This window comes from Sinohyriopsis cumingii, unplaced genomic scaffold, assembly GCF_028554795.1.
Source record: "Sinohyriopsis cumingii isolate HCF-2022 unplaced genomic scaffold, ASM2855479v2 utg001180l, whole genome shotgun sequence".
NCBI lineage: Eukaryota > Metazoa > Mollusca > Bivalvia > Unionida > Unionidae > Sinohyriopsis > Sinohyriopsis cumingii.
The window spans coordinates 370,208-388,842 of NW_028315969.1; the positions used below are offsets into that span (position 1 = coordinate 370,208).

At 35.2% G+C, this 18,635-nt stretch overlaps 1 protein-coding gene across 5 annotated transcripts in view; it reads right to left on the minus strand.

Annotated features, from left to right (window-relative positions):
* Positions 1-238: 238 nt before the first annotated feature.
* The window catches only part of LOC149772738 (leucine-rich repeat-containing protein 14-like), a 34,234-nt gene continuing 15,837 nt past the window's right edge, over positions 239-18,635 (minus strand). For all 5 annotated transcript variants that reach the window (XM_089947368.1, XM_089947363.1, XM_089947365.1 and 2 more), the window contains 2 exons: positions 12,155-12,330; positions 239-2,756 (listed from right to left, as the gene is read on the minus strand). In XM_089947368.1, the coding sequence (XP_089803494.1) occupies positions 1,971-2,756; positions 12,155-12,330 (962 nt within the window). In that variant the 3' untranslated portion in view covers positions 239-1,970. The remainder of the gene's footprint in view (positions 2,757-12,154; positions 12,331-18,635) is intronic.

The following is an 18,635-nucleotide window of genomic DNA, read 5'->3' on the forward strand; positions in this document are numbered from 1 at the left end:
TGGTTAGATGGCAGGAATGAAATTAGTCCAGTGTTGTTTTGGTGACTGGAATGAAACTAGTCCAGTGTTGTTTTGATGGCTGGAATAAAATTAGTCCAGTGTTCATTTTGATGGCTGGAATTAATGATAATGCACAATGGACACATGGCCATCACACTGGCACATTTTGCATTAAGGTCTGCTGATGTGACAATTTACTTTGATGTAAAACAATTCAAGAACAAAATCAAAAACAACATTTTAGGTAGAAAACAATTTTATTAAGTTTTTAAAAAAATATCAGCAAGTACAACAAACATAACATGATAGCCTGCCAATACAAATTTAGTTGTATAAAAGCACCAAAACACATTGTTAAAACCTTGACCTTGCCTTCAATCTACAAATTACAAATCAGAAAGATTCTACTGGAAAGGAATAAATATACTGTATTTTGACAAAACCTGTTGGCATGCAAAATATATTTAAAACCAGAATATATGTTTAGGAACAGTGTCTCTTGCTCTGTTGTTACTGACACTAACATTAATTAATTTCTTTCTAAGCTAAAAGAAAGAAAAAAATACTAAAGTTCAACAACATTAGTTCTAGGACTTCAATTTTAATGCGGAAATAAAATATAAAGGCAAAATTTGGTTTTAATAACCTCTAAACTACTGATTATCAAAATGGGAAAGTTTCTTCCTCACACTACAAGAACGTCATATGCATACAACACATTTCTGACTTTTATTAAATCTGTTCACTGAAACTTGAGTACTGTGAGGAAAATAACTGCAGTGGAAAACTCTTTTTTTTTGTACTTGTGACTTTAATCTTTGAGCTACTGACATCAACTGGCTTCAAACATTGGAAACCATGGTGACCATTCCAGCCAATTTTAAACTGTATTTATTGAGCTTTCAATTGCCATCTGAACTGATGTTTTATTAGTCCAAATGATACAATCTTTCAGTTATATGCATACAGTAAAACAACCCTACAGTCACTTGACCTTAGGATAAAATATTAATTTTTATTTTCAGCCAACCAAATTTGACTTTTTCAGAATACTCTGTGACTGCTTGTTTAAATTCTCAAGATCAAATACATGATTGAAAGTGTACAATATTCAAATTTTGTGGCAGGGTTACATGTAAATGAGGCAATGTCAAAATTGTAACATAAGCCAAAACTTCATCATGAAAAGAGTTATGGAAGTCATCTAAATCTAATGCTAAAATCCAGATCAAAGAACTGTATTGTATGACAATCCCCTATAATTCAAGTCAATGCTCTATACTGTATGTTGGTACTCTACACTGAATGTAGGCCAACATGAGTATGCGAGAAAACTCACCAGTAGCTTTGTGGGTTGGTAGCTCTTCCTGACGTTTTCACAGGTCCAACCTAAACCAGATATCCTGGCTGCCATGTATAGCTTATCATATGCTCAAAAATGGTTTTAAACCCACAAAACCACAATTACTATCTTTTTTGTAAGTCAATGCTCTTTTTGCAGAGTGTTAGTTGATAGAATTTGTTGAGCGAGTGACATAAACAAACTTTATGTGCAGAGACATGTTACATAGGCAGGGTGGGTTGGGGTGGATGAGCAAGGATCATAGTATTTTCATAAGCAAAACAGAATTTTGTGCAGTCTGAATACTTTATAAAACATATGTACTGACCAAAGTATTCCAATTCACTGTGGAACTTCATTGACTAAAACTTCTATTCATCATGTCTTTGTTACTGCAATCTTCATCAGTGTTCTTTATCTCTATGAACTTAAGTGTCACTCATCAACATAAAAACATATCATTTCAAAATGTAACCTGTGGCTTGAAATAACTGAGTGACATACTCTGTTTAGTGTGGATTACATACTGTATAAGTTAAAATGATGTTGAGACAAAAATTAATAATGTGATTTGTTTGACACAACTATGAGATTTGTCAAAATTCGCTATCAAGTGGATGTTACATTTCTAAATAATTTCCATTTCTAACTCTGACATAATCAGATTAGGCAGAGTCAAGACCAGGTGCTTAGAAAGTTTGATGGACAGAATAATTCGTGTGAGCAGTTTCTTCAGGGTTTCTTTTGCCTCCCCTTCTAAGAGTTCTGCATCTAAAGTATGACTGTAACACTCTCTCGAGAAGGATACACGAAATATCTGAAGATCTGCCAGCTCAGACACCTTTTCTGTCAGTGTACTTAATGTTGATAAGCACATAGAATTACCTGATAAGTTGAGGTACAAAAGCTGAGTCAGTGAAGGTAAAATCTGTGACATTTCTCTCATATGATTGTCAGATAAAACTGATTCCTCCAATTCCAGCACATGCAGTGTTGATTTCATATTCTGCAGAAATACAATAAGATGCTGTACTGACTGGCCTAGGGTGTTTTCACTGAGATCCACTTCCTGCAGAGCAGATGTATGATGGGATTTGGATAAATATTCAATGTCATTATGTGTCAACCCACATCCACAGAGCCTCAAATACTTCAGTGGTCTTTTAAGCTTAGACAATAATCTTGACACCTTGGACTTTATTCTGTTGTTACTGAGATCCAGTCTAATGAGGAACTCCAGGTTCTGGAACATGTCTGCCATGATGGTGCTTGTTGAATCACTGTAAAAAATATTGATTTTGTTGCAAGACAAATCAAGAGCTGTCAGGTTTGTATATTGCTTGAGTAATGGAGCTAGTTCACGAAAATTATCACATGTCAAGTGGTTGTATTTCAGTCTTAGTCCTTGAAGATGCTGAAAAAATAACAAGGTGAAATATCAAAATAAACAGTTAAACCGTTTTTGCATGATTTTGTGTAGATAAAATTACCTAATTTATTTCATGCACAAATGACTGCAACACTATTTGTACCAACATACAGAACAAACAACTTCTTTTCAGTAAATTATGTTTTGCTGAAAATACATATTAATGCAATGAATCCACGGTAAGATTAAATAAACATAGATAACAGGAGTAAACTCTTCCCAACCCTTTCACCCTATCAAGTGCTAGGTGGGTATGGTTGTTCACCAGTTTTTGATTAAGCGATACCCCAATAAGGAATTCACATTTGCAGAGTGGTGTGGGCAGGTTTAATTATAATGCAATCAGACAGGTATTCTCTGAGAAACATATATTACTAAAAACATCTGCATTATCCTTTGACTAAATTCAATGATCACAGTAATGTTAGGTGAATAAAATGGGGAGGTAATACTTGGCATCCCTTCTACCATGGTCTTCTTCATGGGAATAAGGATTCTTCCCTGTATGAGGGTAAACCACACTCCTAACTTCAGAACAGCACTAATAATGGTCACCTAACCTGTGATGACAGCAAACCTGGTAAGAGAAAAGGTAGCAAATAACTTTTTCTTACCAAGTAATATAACCAGGTGCATCTAGCAAAAGCACTGTTCAATGCCTGTAGTAAGGTTTTGCTAACTTTGAACTGGTCTGGTGATGCCTACCAGATTCAAGTCTTGACTCTGCAAAGTTAAATCATGCAGAGATTAGCTTGAGAATATGGGAGGACACTTGCTGTAAGTTCAAGTAACTACAGGAGGTTAAATCATTTTACATCACCCAAGACTTTTTGCAAAACCTTGGACCAAATGCCTTCTAACTTCTTGGCACATAACTGCAGTTAGAAGAACCCTGTCCACACTTAATATGCATGTCCACACTGACTTTGGCACAGAAATATTTAGTCTTAAATGACAAATGACAAAAAAATGGAAATAACGTGAAATTGTTCAAATATAATGAAAACTACACTCTTTGTGCAAGAAAGGCACAAATTATGCATATCTTCACTAACTATGGCACATAACAATGTCATTGTTTAATACGAAATTACAACACAGTTGTATCCATTTATCTTGACATCCTTGCCCAAGGTAATATTGTTGACATAAGCAGATGCCAAGATAAGTTCAGGATGAGAGTGGGGGGAATGGCAGAGACAGAAGGAAGAAATAAAAATTCTCTTTTACATACATACAAGTGAAATTCATTTGTAAGGAGTGACCTGTCAGTGAGTAGGATTTAGACTGAGAGAAAATATACAATGGTAATTTTGATCAAGTGAATACAAAACCAGTGTGAAATATAGTAGTATAATGAAAACTGATATTTTTGTTGCCTTTCTGTAACAAAATCCACTGAGCTTTAAGTACAAGTATATGAATAAATTCAAGTATGGGTCCATATAAAAAATTCATGTAACAGTAACATTCTGTAAGAAAACGTGTAAAAAAAAAATGGTAGTCCTCATTTGATCTATATCTCGTTATCAACAAAGATGTGACTAACAATTCACAATGAAATTCACTGTTGCCAGTAGTACGTTGCTTTAGTTATTTATACCCTAATTTAATTGGCTCTGGTTTTGGTCTTACTGAGGCCAAAGGCATAATTATATTACTGAGACTACCAAAGGGATAAGGCTATTCCCAGGTAAATGAAAACCTGTCAACAAGTTAACAATTCTCATGAAAGAGCAACAAAACTTAATGAAAAATGGTTGCAAAACTTTTAATGAATTTTTTAAAAAGTCTTAATTAAGCACATCATAAGCATAAATGAACTTTCTTTTCTTCCTACAGAAAAGTAAACTTTCACAGCACAGTAAACTTGTTCCAATCACTTTGGAAAAGACAACAATAGATCATATTCCACTGCTTTTATTAAAGTTTGGAAATCACAACTTCCTTAGATCAAGTGTGCATTGTGTTTATTGAAGATTGTAACCAGCTTGTTTTGATGATGGGCACATATGTTATGTTAATGAAGTGACCACAAATGGCACACTTATGCAAAAAAATTAATGTCTGATAATGCACTGACAACATTAAAGCTGGCAGCAACATCAAATAATTGTAGATACGGGCAGTATGCCAACATAAGCATGGCTGATATAAGTGGGTAGAACTGTATTAACCAAATACTGGAAATAACAATTCAAAATTGTTTACAATAACAGTAGAAGTAAACTTTGTGCAAGAGACACACATATCATGCATTTTTTGTCAATTTCAAACCTTGCACTTAATATAAATTCTCTTCATTTTTATCTCAAAGGAAAATAATGACCAAAAAAATTAAAAATAACAACCCAAAAGTTATGTAATATAAAAATAACCACACTTACTTCAACAAGTGAATATATATATATATATATATATATATATATATATATATATATATATATATATATATATATATATATATATATATAGTGTGAGTGCTCAAATAACAAATTGGTGATGCCTTGTTGGAGCAAATGGTCAGAAAAACACTGAAATCCCCAGTTGTTGAAAATTCAGATAAACATCAAATTCCACAAAATAAGGATTGCAATATGTAGCATCATTTCATTGAAAATTATATCAACTTTTTTACTGAATGGACAATTAACTATAAGATCAGCTTAAGATTCTTAACAGGTATTATATACCATATTTACTGTATATGTTGGGACACCATATTTTTTGGGACACCATAAATTAATTTTAAAAGTAATTTTTTTGTGCACATCGTTTTTATCGAGTCGTAAGTTGTGGGACACCTTTTAAATCATTCGAAAATTACATGTCGGAAATGGCACTCCACCTGAAATTTTATTTTAAAAAATATAAAACTGTGTACTTGAGATAAAACTCTTTAATCCACTTCAGCAGCATCTCAACACAACCCTTCTCCTGCACACGTACGATCTATTCTTTTGGTACATTAATATTTTTTTAAGCTTTCTCATACCGTTAAAAATTGTTAGAGGCAACACACCACCTGAAGCAGAAACTGCAAGGACAAAAGTCAGATTTTTTCAAATCTGCACTAGTCTTGCTAATTCTCACACTTCTGACGCCCACACTTTTGATCATTTTGTCAGCGAAATGATCTGTTTCTCTTCTAGCCTTCACGAATTCATCACGTGATTTTATTTTTTTCCAAATCTTTTGGATGATGCTGGGTCATCGATGTTCACGCACGAAGCACTATATTGTGTAACTTTAAAAACTGTTCCATTGTTTCACTTTATTTTCAAAATTTTCGTGAATAGTGGTGAAAAGGAACCAAAGTTAGCTTCCATATCTTGGCCATCGTTGTATATTCAAAGCTAGAAAATAAAAAAAATCAGCACACTTAAAAGAATCCATAGTCGGCTTCCGAGGTCAGCTTGCTTTGCAATAAAATAACCTTTGTATTGATATCCTTTAAAAAAAATTCTGCTTCCGAGTCCAAAGTTGGCTTTCGATGTCAGCTTGTTTTGTAATAAAAATAACCTTTGTCTTTGATGTCCTGTCAGTAAGTTCAAGAAGAAGTTTACTGCTGGCTGCCAGTTGTGTTTATTTACCACCAGGGCTTCTATGTGCTTGGCATCTGTAGTAATAATTAATACAAAGGTGCACTGGTGTAAATAGTAATGATACTTCTGTAACCCGTGCCGGCGAAAAGATTGTCACTTGCACTCAAGTGAATGTGTTTTCAAATAATGATTTTTATTTGCGAGATACTGTCATACAGTAGACCTGGATATAAATTAATCTTGGCTATTTTGCACCTAACACCGTGCCATGCATGAATGACAGTTGTCTTCAATATATCGGTTGATTATTTCCCTCTCGCTTGCGAAATTGTTTGCTTCTCTTCTGGCCTTCACGAATTCATCACATGATTTTATTTTCTCCAAATATTGCTGGGTCATAGACATCTGTGCACAAAGCACTATATTGTGTCACTTTAAAATTTGCTCCATTATTTCAATTTATTTTCAAAATTCCCGTGAATACAGTTGAAAATGAACCAAAGTTTACTTCCATATCTCAGCCGTCTTTGTATTTTCAAAAAATAAATTAAAAACATCGGCTCACTTCACACAATCCATAGTCAGCTTCCGATGTCGGCTTGCTTTGCAATAAAATAACCTTTGTATTGATATCCTTTACAAAAAAAAGTAACCAAAGTCGGGTTCTGAGATCGGCTTGCTTTGTAATAAAAATAACCTTTTGTCTTTGATGTCCTGTCGGTAGGTTCAAAGAAGGAGTTAACTGCTTGCTGCCAGTCATGTTTATTCACCACCAGGGCTTCTATGTGCTTCGCATATGTGGTTACAATTAATATAAAGGAGCACTGATGTCTGCGGGTAAATAGTAAAGATAATTTTGTAACCTGAGCTAGTGAAAAGATTGTCACTTGCACTCAAGTGAATGTGTTTTCAAATGACAATTTTTACTTGCGACATACTGTTATACAGTAGACCTGGATATAATTCAATCTTGATTATTTTCCACCCAACACCGTGTCATGCGTGTATGGCGTCTTCAAGATATCAGTTGACTAAATTCCTCGTTTGTGATTTTGTTGGCTCCAGTTTTCAGTCGGATAACATGTTCAAACCTTTCAGCACCACCACACAAGATTGTTTCTCAATGTTCATGTCAATGAACAACATGGTGTGTGGTATCAGACATAATTGATACACGCTAAAGTATGGAAGCCTATGCCACTTATACGGATTTCGTGGAAATATTTTATTCTTTAATTCTCATGTTGAAAAAAGGAATAAATGATAACAACACAAGGTTAGTTTCTTTGTTTTTATTGTCAATTAAGCGTTTTATTTATCTATTTTACTGCAACGTGCGGGGGGGGGGGGGGCAAGCACAAATGCAATACAAATTTATTTCGTTTCTTAAGTCTTGGGACATATGACCAAAGTGAAAAATGTTTCCCCATAAGTTCTGGGACAGGAAAAAAATAATTATTTTATTGTGTCCCAATATATGCGGTAAATATGGTACAATGATCTCATATCAGTGAAAGCTAAAAACTGGGAAATAACCATAGCAACCATGTGGTGTGGAGGGCAGGTAAGGAGATAGGCTGCGAAGAGTTTCCTGCATATACCTCAAAAAGATTAATTTTTGGTCTTTCTGTGACTAATGAATATCAGGGATAGCAAAGCCTTTTGTCCTAACATCAACGTGAATCAGGGAATGTATTCACACCACTCATTCTATACATGCTAGAAAAAAGTGGTGTGCATGTAATCCACCATCAAAGTTTGTAACATTATGTCTTTGACAGTCATGAGGACAGTCAAACATCAAAGTATGTATATATATATGCCTTTGACAGTCATACATTAAAGTATGTATCTATATGTCTTTGACAATCTTGAGCACAGTTATACATCAATGTATGTACCTGTATGTCATTGACAGTTATACATCAAAGTATGTATCTGTATGTTACTGACAGTTATAATAATAATAATAATAATGAGGACTTTGTATAGCGCCTAATCTTTAGAAGCTCTAAGCGCTTTACAACATTAGACAACACCTATAAGATAAAAAACATATAATGATATGATTACAAAATCAAACACCATGAAATGAGAAAACATTAAAAAAAAACATGCTGAGAATATTTAAGGTAGGAAACATTATTAGGTCTTTAAGTTTGTTCTTGCAGTCAAAATAAGTGAGTTTTGAGAGCCCTCTTGAATGTGATCACTGTGTCTTTGTGTCTGAGTTCAGTGGGCAATTCATTCCACGTTGCTAGGCCCTGGTATGCAAAAGAACGCTGTCCATATGACTTTGTTTTCATAGTGGCAATAATGAGTATACAATTGTCAGAAGAAGAGTGTAAGTATCTTGCTGGTGTGTACACATGGGTGAGGTCGGATAGGTATGTTGGACTAGAGTCCGACAGTGAAATGTAGCACAGAGAACAAATTTTGTGTTTGATCCTGGATCGAATGGAGAGCCAGTGTAGGGTACAGAGCAGCGGGGAGGTGTGCTCTGATCGTGGTACCCTAAGTATGATCCAAGCAGCTGTGTTTTGAACTTTTTGAAGTTTCTGGAGCAGATATTGAGATGAACCAGACAGAACTGAGTTACAATAGTCCAGTCTTGAAAGTACTAATGAACACACAAGCTTTAGTGGCAGCAACAGAAAGATATTTGCGAACTGAGCTGATGCGTCTCAGCTCAAGATATGCAGCCTCGCATATGTTCATGACATGTTGGTGCAATGTGAGAGTACTGTCCAGAGTAACACCTAGGTTTCGTACTGATTGTGTGAATTTAATGTTGGTGTTGCTGATATTTATTGTTTGAGGTAAAGGATGTGAATGAGAAAGTCTTTGTGTTGTGATCAGAATGGCCTCAGTTTTATCATCATTCTTCTGCAGCTTGTTACATGTCATCCATGATTTCACATCAGAAATGCACCTCTCTACACCTTGGATGGTAGCATCAACTTCAGTTGGGTGGCTAGATTTGTATATTTGGGTGTCATCAGCATACAACTGGTGAGACACTTGAGAGCGACTGAGTGTACAGAATGAAGAGAACAGGTCCAAGAACAGACCCCTGTGCAACACCACAACACAGATCAACTGGGCTGGAGTGTATTCCATTTGCAGATACAATTTGTGTCCTGTTGACCAAGTAGGCCTTGAACCACAGTAAGGCTGTATCATGAATGCCAAATACATGCTGGAGATGGTGAAGTAATATATCATGGTCTATTGTGTCAAATGCTGCAGACAAATCAAGGTGGGTGAGGACTGTAATCTTTCCGCTATCCAACGCAGAGAGAATGTCATTAACTACTTTTAGAAGAGTAGTTTCAGTACTGTGGCAAGGGCAATATGCAGATTGTACACTGCTAAAAAGACTGTTTGAATTTAGATGAGATACAAGCTGGGATAGAACAGCCTTTTCTAAGATTTTTGATATGAATGGGAGATTAGAAACTGGGCGGTAGTTCTTTAAATCGTTATGGTCTAGTGTTGGTTTCTCCAGCAAAGGTTTTACAATGGCAGTTTTGAAAAACTGGATGAGAGAGAGGTATTAATAACATCAATTAGTGAAGGCAATACTGGATCTAGGCACTCAAGCAGCAGTGATGTTGGAATTGGATCAAGTTCACACGACTTTGGTGCACTCTTCATCAGGACTGAACGTATGAAATCCATAGAGTCAGGTTCAAATGCTGCTAATGGTTGCTGCTCAAATTCTGTATCCCAACTGTATGGTGACGACGAGTCAATTGAAATTGTGGTGTCAAGCTTAGCTCTAATGATTTGTACTTTGTCACGGAAGAAATTTGCAAACATGTCCGGAAGGTTAACTGGAGAGAAGGTAGTTGGAAGTGGTGTAGATTTATTCCTTGACATTAGCTTGTTAGTAATCTCACTGAGCTCTTTGCAGCTGGAACTTTCCATGATCTTAGTAGTTTTTTGGGCTGATTTCGCTGCATGGACTATATTTGTGACATTCTTCTTAGCGGCTTCATAGATTTGCTTATGAATAGTGAATCTGGTGGAAAGCCAGAGCCTCTCAGCTTTATGGCGGTCACTTTTAGCAGTGCGAAGCTGGTCCCTAACACTGCTATACCATGGAGAACACTTTTGAATTGATACTCTGCACTTGGTAGCTGGGGCATGTTTGTCAAGCAATGAACGCAGGCAGTTATCGAGTTGTTCTGTGGTAGGAGGTAAGCAAGTTGTTAGGTTAGCTTGGATGTCATGCATTAGTTTGATTCTATTTATCATACGGAGGTTTCTCTTAGTGGCAGATAAAGGTGGAGGGTTAGGGACTGATACGTCAAGATGGCATATAATGCAGAGGTGATCTGATGCAAGGTCATGGGATACCAGGGAGGACCGTAGAATGTTATCATCAGGTCTATGAAGAATCCAGTCTAAAATGTGACCATGTTTATGGGTGGGTTGGTTAAATGACTGTTTGAGGTTGAAAACATTAATGGAATCTAGGAGTTTTGATGTGTTTGAGTTTCCAGGACAGTCAAAGTGAAAGCTGAAATCTCCAAGAATAATCAGGTTGCCACCTATCAAATTTCCATAGTCCAGGAGATTCGGAAACTGCTCCAAAAAGAGAGTCAGCCAGCTTGTTTTTTCTACTAGGAAGGAGGGCCGTATAGGCAGAAAAAATGGACTGACCTTCGCTCCAGTTTGAGTGTGGTTTGGACTAGTTCAAACGATGTGTGGTCGAAACTGAATGTTGTGGTGTGGTTAATACGTTTTATCATGGAGTTCTTTGTGATGACATCAATTCCACCTCCGCGAGAATTACGGGGGAACAACTTGATGGAGTAACCAGTGGGTGTTAGATCCGCACACTTGGGCTCATCTCCTGATGCTTTTAACCATGTTTCTGTCAGGAAAAATACGTCAATTTTCTGGTCGTTAATAAAATTAACCATTTCTGTGCGCTTTTCCGGTGGTCCTACTGACTGGGCATTGAATAATGCAATGCGCAGAGGTATTCTTGGATAGCTGACACAAAGGTTGACAAATTAATAGGGATTTGAATTAGGTTATCTAAATTAACAGTTGAATTGTTTTTAAATTGTTGAGCCGAAATAAGGGAGATAACTGGAATTCTTCCTCCTGTTCTACGCCGGCCATTAAAGTATGTATCTATATGTCTCTGACAATCTTAAGCACAGTAATACATCAAAGTATGTATCTGTATGTCACTGACAGTTATAAATCAAAGTATGTATCTGTATGTCTTTGGGAGTTATGAGCACAGTCACACTATTTTTTTCAAATGATTTCAATAATTTTATAAATAAATGAATCAAATTTTGAGTTCTGAATATTAAAATTTTGGAATATTCAGAATGTGCACACACACTCCCTTATCCCCTGATTTTTTAAACTTCTCTCTTGCTATTCCTTTTTCTTTCTCTCTCTTGTTCTCGTGAACTAATTTAATATGCTTTTTTCCATTTAATAAAAATTAAAAAGTGAACATTAAGATTTTAGTTGCATTTCAGCAGCTTCCAACTGAGTTATCTCACAATATACTCCCTCACTCTTCCTCTATCAGCCCTACTCCCATGCCTTAGCCCACTTGACCATGGGCACTTACACTGAACTGGGAAAAACCTGATAGAACGGGTATATCTACAGGCGCTGCACATCTTATCTGTTCGTGTCAAGTGGGGAAAGGCAGGACTATGCCTTTGAACTCTGAATCCAAACCAAATTGATGCAATTTTGACAATTTTAGTTCCTAGAACAACTAGAATAAGTTCAACCATTTCTACTGCGCTTTGATGATGCTGGCATAAACCTAGTCATCAAGGTTAGCAAATCACCAACCTGAGGTTTAACTTCCCCCAGCAACTGTTTCACCAGTTCCATCCCCAGACAGGTTGCATCCAGTCTTTCAAGACAGATCTTCAGTCTGCTCTCTGGAAAGCTGGAAACCCTCAATGCTTTACACATCTCTGCCAAGGTCTCATCCGAAGTTACGAAGGCATCTAGTTTTATCATATCTGAAAGTATTTCCAAAAAGTGTGTAATAATTTTCTATTATTAAATGCCCAGGCTTTATCTGGCATTTGATTTGGGTATTCTGATGTCGCAACCTGGACTGAAACAATGTACTGTATGGATCAGACCCATTCTAATTTCAAACCACATCTATAATGAAATACATGATACATACAATTGCACTATCACTTAATATGATGGACCATACAGGCCTCAAAACATGAATCATGTTACAATGAAGGACCTTATCATTTGGGAGTGCTACATAATGTTATTTAAATTACTTATATTTCAAATGTTAGTCAAATCAATGTCATCTTAAATATCACCCAGTTATGAATCAAACAAATGTATATGGTACAGACACTTTTATAATGTTTGCATTATTGTGGCAAGTATGGCATTAAATAAACAAAAATGGATAATAAACACATTCTATTTGTAAGAATCAGGGAATTCGGTCACCATAGTTTATTCTCCATTTTACTTAAATTGTAGCCACTGTAGCAATGTGTATATGTGTAAACTTACTGTAATAGCTTCAAAATCAAATCTAACTGTGCATGTAAACATGAATACCAAATTTATTTGTCAGCCTTGAGGCTTTTACACAATTATGCTAATAAGCCTTAAAGATATGAATGGACCCATGGATTGATGGATGGACAGTAACACATCAAAGATGTCCCTGTTGCAAACATTGGGGGCATAATACAATTTCTTGAAGTCATACAAGGACATTTAAGAAGGTCATCACCAACTGAAAATAGACCCATAATCCACAGTAAATAGGGCCACTACTACCAATGTGAAAAAAGTATTTAAAAATTATGCCAAATTCCCAGTTTCAGTAGCCCAATGGATAAGATCTTTTTATAAATATGATTGTGTTAAGCCCTATTCTGTCATCAAGAAGAATCTGTGCCACATGCCAGATTACATGTTTTGAACATGAAATTAAATCTTCCTTCATCAATTTTCAGTTTGCAAAACTTCTGAACCTTTAGCCCTACACTGGCATCCATTTCAGCAGAGAACTCAGTATCAGAAGGGTTTACTAGTCTATAAATCCTTACATGGTTTGGTTCCTGATTATCTTAAATGCAATTTTAAATTTTCTAAAAATGTACTTATGTATGAACTGAGATCCATCTCAAACAACAAGTTATATTTACCAAAGCCAAGTTCACAGTTTTATAAGAAGAGTTTTGCATTTTCTGGAGCCCAACTGTGGAATTCCATACCACCTTATATAAATTCAGCTGACACATGCCAAGCTGTCAAAAAGCTTCTTAGTCAACATCTACAGAAACAAAGATTTGTATGATTTTGTTAATTCAGCACAAATACTTTTTACAACATTGTTATCATGTACACCTATAATGTTTTATACATGTTTGCAACTATTATTATTTATGAATCCCCTGTATGTGCTCATCCTTGAAACCTTGTACATATTTTATTGTAGCAGTAGATCAACTGTCTTGCTTTTAACAGAATTTGTTGTCTAAAGACACCTCATCTTGTAAAAACTGTACATTATATATATATATATATATATATATATATATATATACATACACACACACACACACACACAATGCTGTTGGGCATATCTGCGCACCCAAGGTTTCGGTCACCAATACTGAATCAATAGGCATACCGAATACGACCGACTGACAAAAATAAAATACTGCAATGCTTACCATTTGAAAAGAGGCAATTGTCACCAGAATATTCTGTTCAAAATAATATTAATTTTGGACACAAGGGATACCACCCCCATGTTTTCATGACATGTGATATGTCGGCCTATTCTGCACACAGCTTTGAAAAGATGTAATATTTATCAATCGGGCTATAGAAATGAAATACATTACTTTGGACTGTTTCTGTCAGCAGTTCAGTCGAGTAATTAGGTCAGGTTTATAGCTAGGTTTACAAAATTCAACGTAACAATGCCAATAAATGGCAAGAGATATTAAGCAAACTAAACCGATCTTGTAACAAAATTTGTAAAATTCAATGTTTTATAAAACAAATATGCTATTATGTGGAAGAGAAACAACGTGTTTACAATGTCTTGTTTATGGGGAAAAATTATTAAAGAATTTCGAAACAGACTACAAGCCAATGAATTTCTTGAGAATCCCGTTCTGGTGGCAAGTTGACACGTTGGGCAGCAGACGTTTTTGTACGTGTGGAAACTTCTTGCAAAACTGGAGACTTGGATGAAAATGCAGAATTCTTTTAAGGTATACATTTCCATCTTTTCAATAATGTATTTATTTGTAAGATTTTAAAAGATACATAGTAAATAGGTTTTTCTAGGTTACAGGTTCAAAAAGGTCATGGAGTGGGTCTTCATATTGACATTTAGAAATCACATTTTCATACGCATTTTAAGTCAAAATGTGATATATTTTTGTACACTTTATGAATATCACTTTTCTTAATTAAAATATGATCGTTCTTTCTTGATACAAAATGCAAACAGTCTTTGAGTTTTGGGTACGACTTCTTAGCAATAATGACTTTTGTATAAACTTAACTATTCTTTGTCAAAAAGTGAGAACATTTTGACTATAAATTTGATTGGAATCAGTTTCTTAAAACCTTGAGATTATGTAAGGAGGATAGAAATGATATCACAGGTACAGTAATTTTTAAAATACATGCCAGTTTTATCAAGTGCATTTCTTAACAAATAATGTAATAAGTGCACAGTAAATACCATTCATTTACTCTTTCTAAGGAGAATTAAAACGAAGTAGCTGTTGAACATTCCCATTTCCATTTCTCAAGATCATTGGACTAGATGTATTTCATGACATAACTATTTGTTATGTTTGTCAAGTAATGAATAAACATCATTTATGTCTGGTACTGTTGTGGCAGAGTTTCCATTATGGTTTGGATAAGTTTGCATGTGATGTTTCTGGAAGGATCTAAGTTCTTTGAGATACTGTCCAGCATTTACAGTCCTCACTGTAGCTTGTCTATAATAGTCTTTCTTGCTTTTCATACAAGTCTTATTGTTATATTTTGCCATTTTTTCTAGTGCTTCCAGTCCTTCTTAATGGTAAATTTGGGCAAATGTCTAGCAATACACACAGGACAGTGATTGCTGATCAGATATACTGGTAGATAAACATCACTTACATGGAGTTTGTATTATGGGGAAATAGCCCCCAACCTTCTTATTAAATTTTCTTTTTAAACTGATACCCTTTAATATCAAGTAACCATTCATTAACATTACAAATATCACTGAGTGGGCATAATGTGCCTTAAACTGAGGTCTGAAACTCTTGAGCTCTTAACTTTTAAACTCTTCTTTACAAGCTGAAATAGTGTAAACCCAGCAATGGATTGGTAATAAGAATCTTTGGAAGTACATGGTAGATTACACTTTTTAGTTTCAGTCACTTAGACTGCATCAGATTGGGTCATATTATATGTAATAGTCTTTCAATTCCAAAACAGTGCTCAAAGAAAATACATTTTTAGACACAGGTCCAGGGCTGGTGACTATATAATAAAAAAAATCACAAGCCCTGACTCAAATTCCACAAGCCCAGACTTCAATTAAATACTTCTATCAAGTATGGGTAGTAATGCTTTATCAACACAAACCAACTGTGCAAAACCAAGCATGTGCTTATTATTCTCCATATCAATCACTCTATTTCATGGATGGCTAAAATCATACTGAAAAGCATATGTCAATTAACTAATCAGAATGTTCAATTTAGTGTGTCAAACATGTTACATACAGGTGGTCTCAGACATGGTATAAATGTTGTATGTTGATACATTGCTCGCTGTATGTGACAATAATTAAATGTCCCACCTGTTTTGGGCTGGCATGCTTCACAAAGTAAAACTCTGTCAACCAAGAGTTCTGAAATTTACTTGCTTCCAAAATCACCTTAAAAAATTAATCAGAACTGAACACTATTCAGACAAATGAGATAACAGGGATCATCCTGGGCTTTGCCAATGTTGCAAATTGCGAACAGAAACAGCTACAATTAATTGAATGATGGTTAATCCTTCTGTTGTTTTTTTTAATGTACCAATAAAATAATTTTGCTGAAACTTCAGAGAAAAAAGAATATTTCTGAAGTACCAACTGCTGTGTATAAATACAAAGCAAATGGAAAAAATCTATTTATTGTCAACAGTGCAACTTAATCATGGGTGAACAAAAGTTAACCATTTCGTGTTCATCGTCTCATCCTAAGAGTAAGTTAACAAAATTAACAGCATTTGTATGTAGTGGAAATTCATCTGACAACACAGTCACTGAATCTGATGTCATATCTGACATGTAGTGATGGTAGTAATGCTTCAAAGTGAAACACCACATCATGATGAATGGGTCAAAAGTTCCTGAAAATTTCTCGAATTGGGTGTCTGTGGCTGAGATATAATATAAAAGTTAAAGCAGATGTAATGTGATATACGTATCAAGGCACAAGTTGTCAATTCATTCAAAACTGGCTGTGATATTTTGAAGAAGGAGTATGTCACCAAACATGAATCCAGGCAGGGTAAGTAATATAAATTAATTTTGCTCATTGATCTTTTGCCATCAATCCGGTGTTATAATTCAGGGACTTCAACTATGCAGCAAGAAATAGCAAAACAAACAAGTTTTGCATAACTGAAAATAATTAATTTCTCAAAATACAGGAGTGAAAGTATTAAATTAACTTACATCATGGTGAATGAATTCCTATTTCCTAAAGTCCTTTCAATTCCAATAGTTCCAAGAAATCCAAATATGTTCCAATGAAAAATGCCCCTTCTGTGTCGAAGATTAAAATGTACAGAAAGATTTCCAAAGAATTCAAATAGTCCTTGAATAAAGTAAGTTAATACCGTACAGTTATTCTAGCGTGTCATGCAAACAATAAATCTTTTCAAAAACCAAGTTGGGAGATTGAATCCGAAAACACGCAGACTGGGACTACCATTGGGAAGTTTTATGCAGCATATTTAAGCATCGTTTTCACTAAATATTCACTGATTTTTCTGGTTCAATACACGTGAAATTCTCAAATGACACACCGGTTCTCCCTGTGGAGTGCATTATCTCCACCCTCCCCGCAACATGCCCCCATTTCATATTCTGGTCAGCTGTGCCCAAACTGCACAACAGATAAAAGTTACAATGCCCTTTTCTGTTATAACTAACAATGCCTAAAATGGGTGTGAATTTATGTTAACAGTTCAAATGTGGTCTCAAGCTACCATACATGTGATAACTATTTCCCACATTTTATATCCCACCTTATTTCTTTATTGTTAATTCATATATGCATATACCACTGCTTACCAAATAACATACTTATTGCGTATGATTGGCGGGTGGGGGGGGGGGGCACATATGCTCTGTGATATGTTCCTTCATTCCTTCTTTTCATTTAATGCTGGTAATGCTTATATATATATGGTACGTTAATGCCAGGTGTTGACTCATGTAAGTTTCACTGGTGGAAATGGAGATCCTAGTTTGCTTGTGCAAAAAAAAATCTACAGCATTCAGTGATCATTCTTGGGATTTATGAAGCAATTCACTACAAGCAAAGCATATAAAGCACAGCAAATATACATTTTTGAACTCCTGGTTAACGGAGATGTACTTTGTGAAGCTAGCCATAAAGGGTGGAGGGGCATTTCATTCCTGAATGCATTAAATTGACAGTCACATTATACGTCACTTATTTTACATTGCAAAGTACGAACATATGGTTTTAGTATTAAAATGTCATTAACTAAAGTTCCTTACAAAACTATTATTTGGAAAATAATATACATAATATAGATTTGCCTAATACCTGATGTTTCTATTAAAAACATGAGAGAGAGAGAGAGGGAGAGAGAGAGAGAGACTGTACATGCCAGGAAAGTGGATATTTTACATTTGATAATGCATTTATTTCAGGTGGCAACACACTTATGCACTAATGGTGATGCAGGATGCAAAGACCAAGGAAGTAGTGCAAAACAGTCATGTAATGCTTTATTTTGTAATATTATGGCAGTATTGCTTGTTGTCAATAAAGTAATAACTATCCCATCTTTTTCAATTTTCTTTGCCTATTACATTAATAGACTTGGAAAAATATTCACTCCTTATTCTGGTGACATTTTTTGAAAACTGGCAACAAAACATAGAGGCTGGTGAATTTTTTGCCAACAACTTTTTAAAAGCCAGGACCATCCCTGAATAATCATGCTTTCCATTTTATTCATATATATGGGGCAACATCTGACTTCAAAGAAACATTACCTCTGT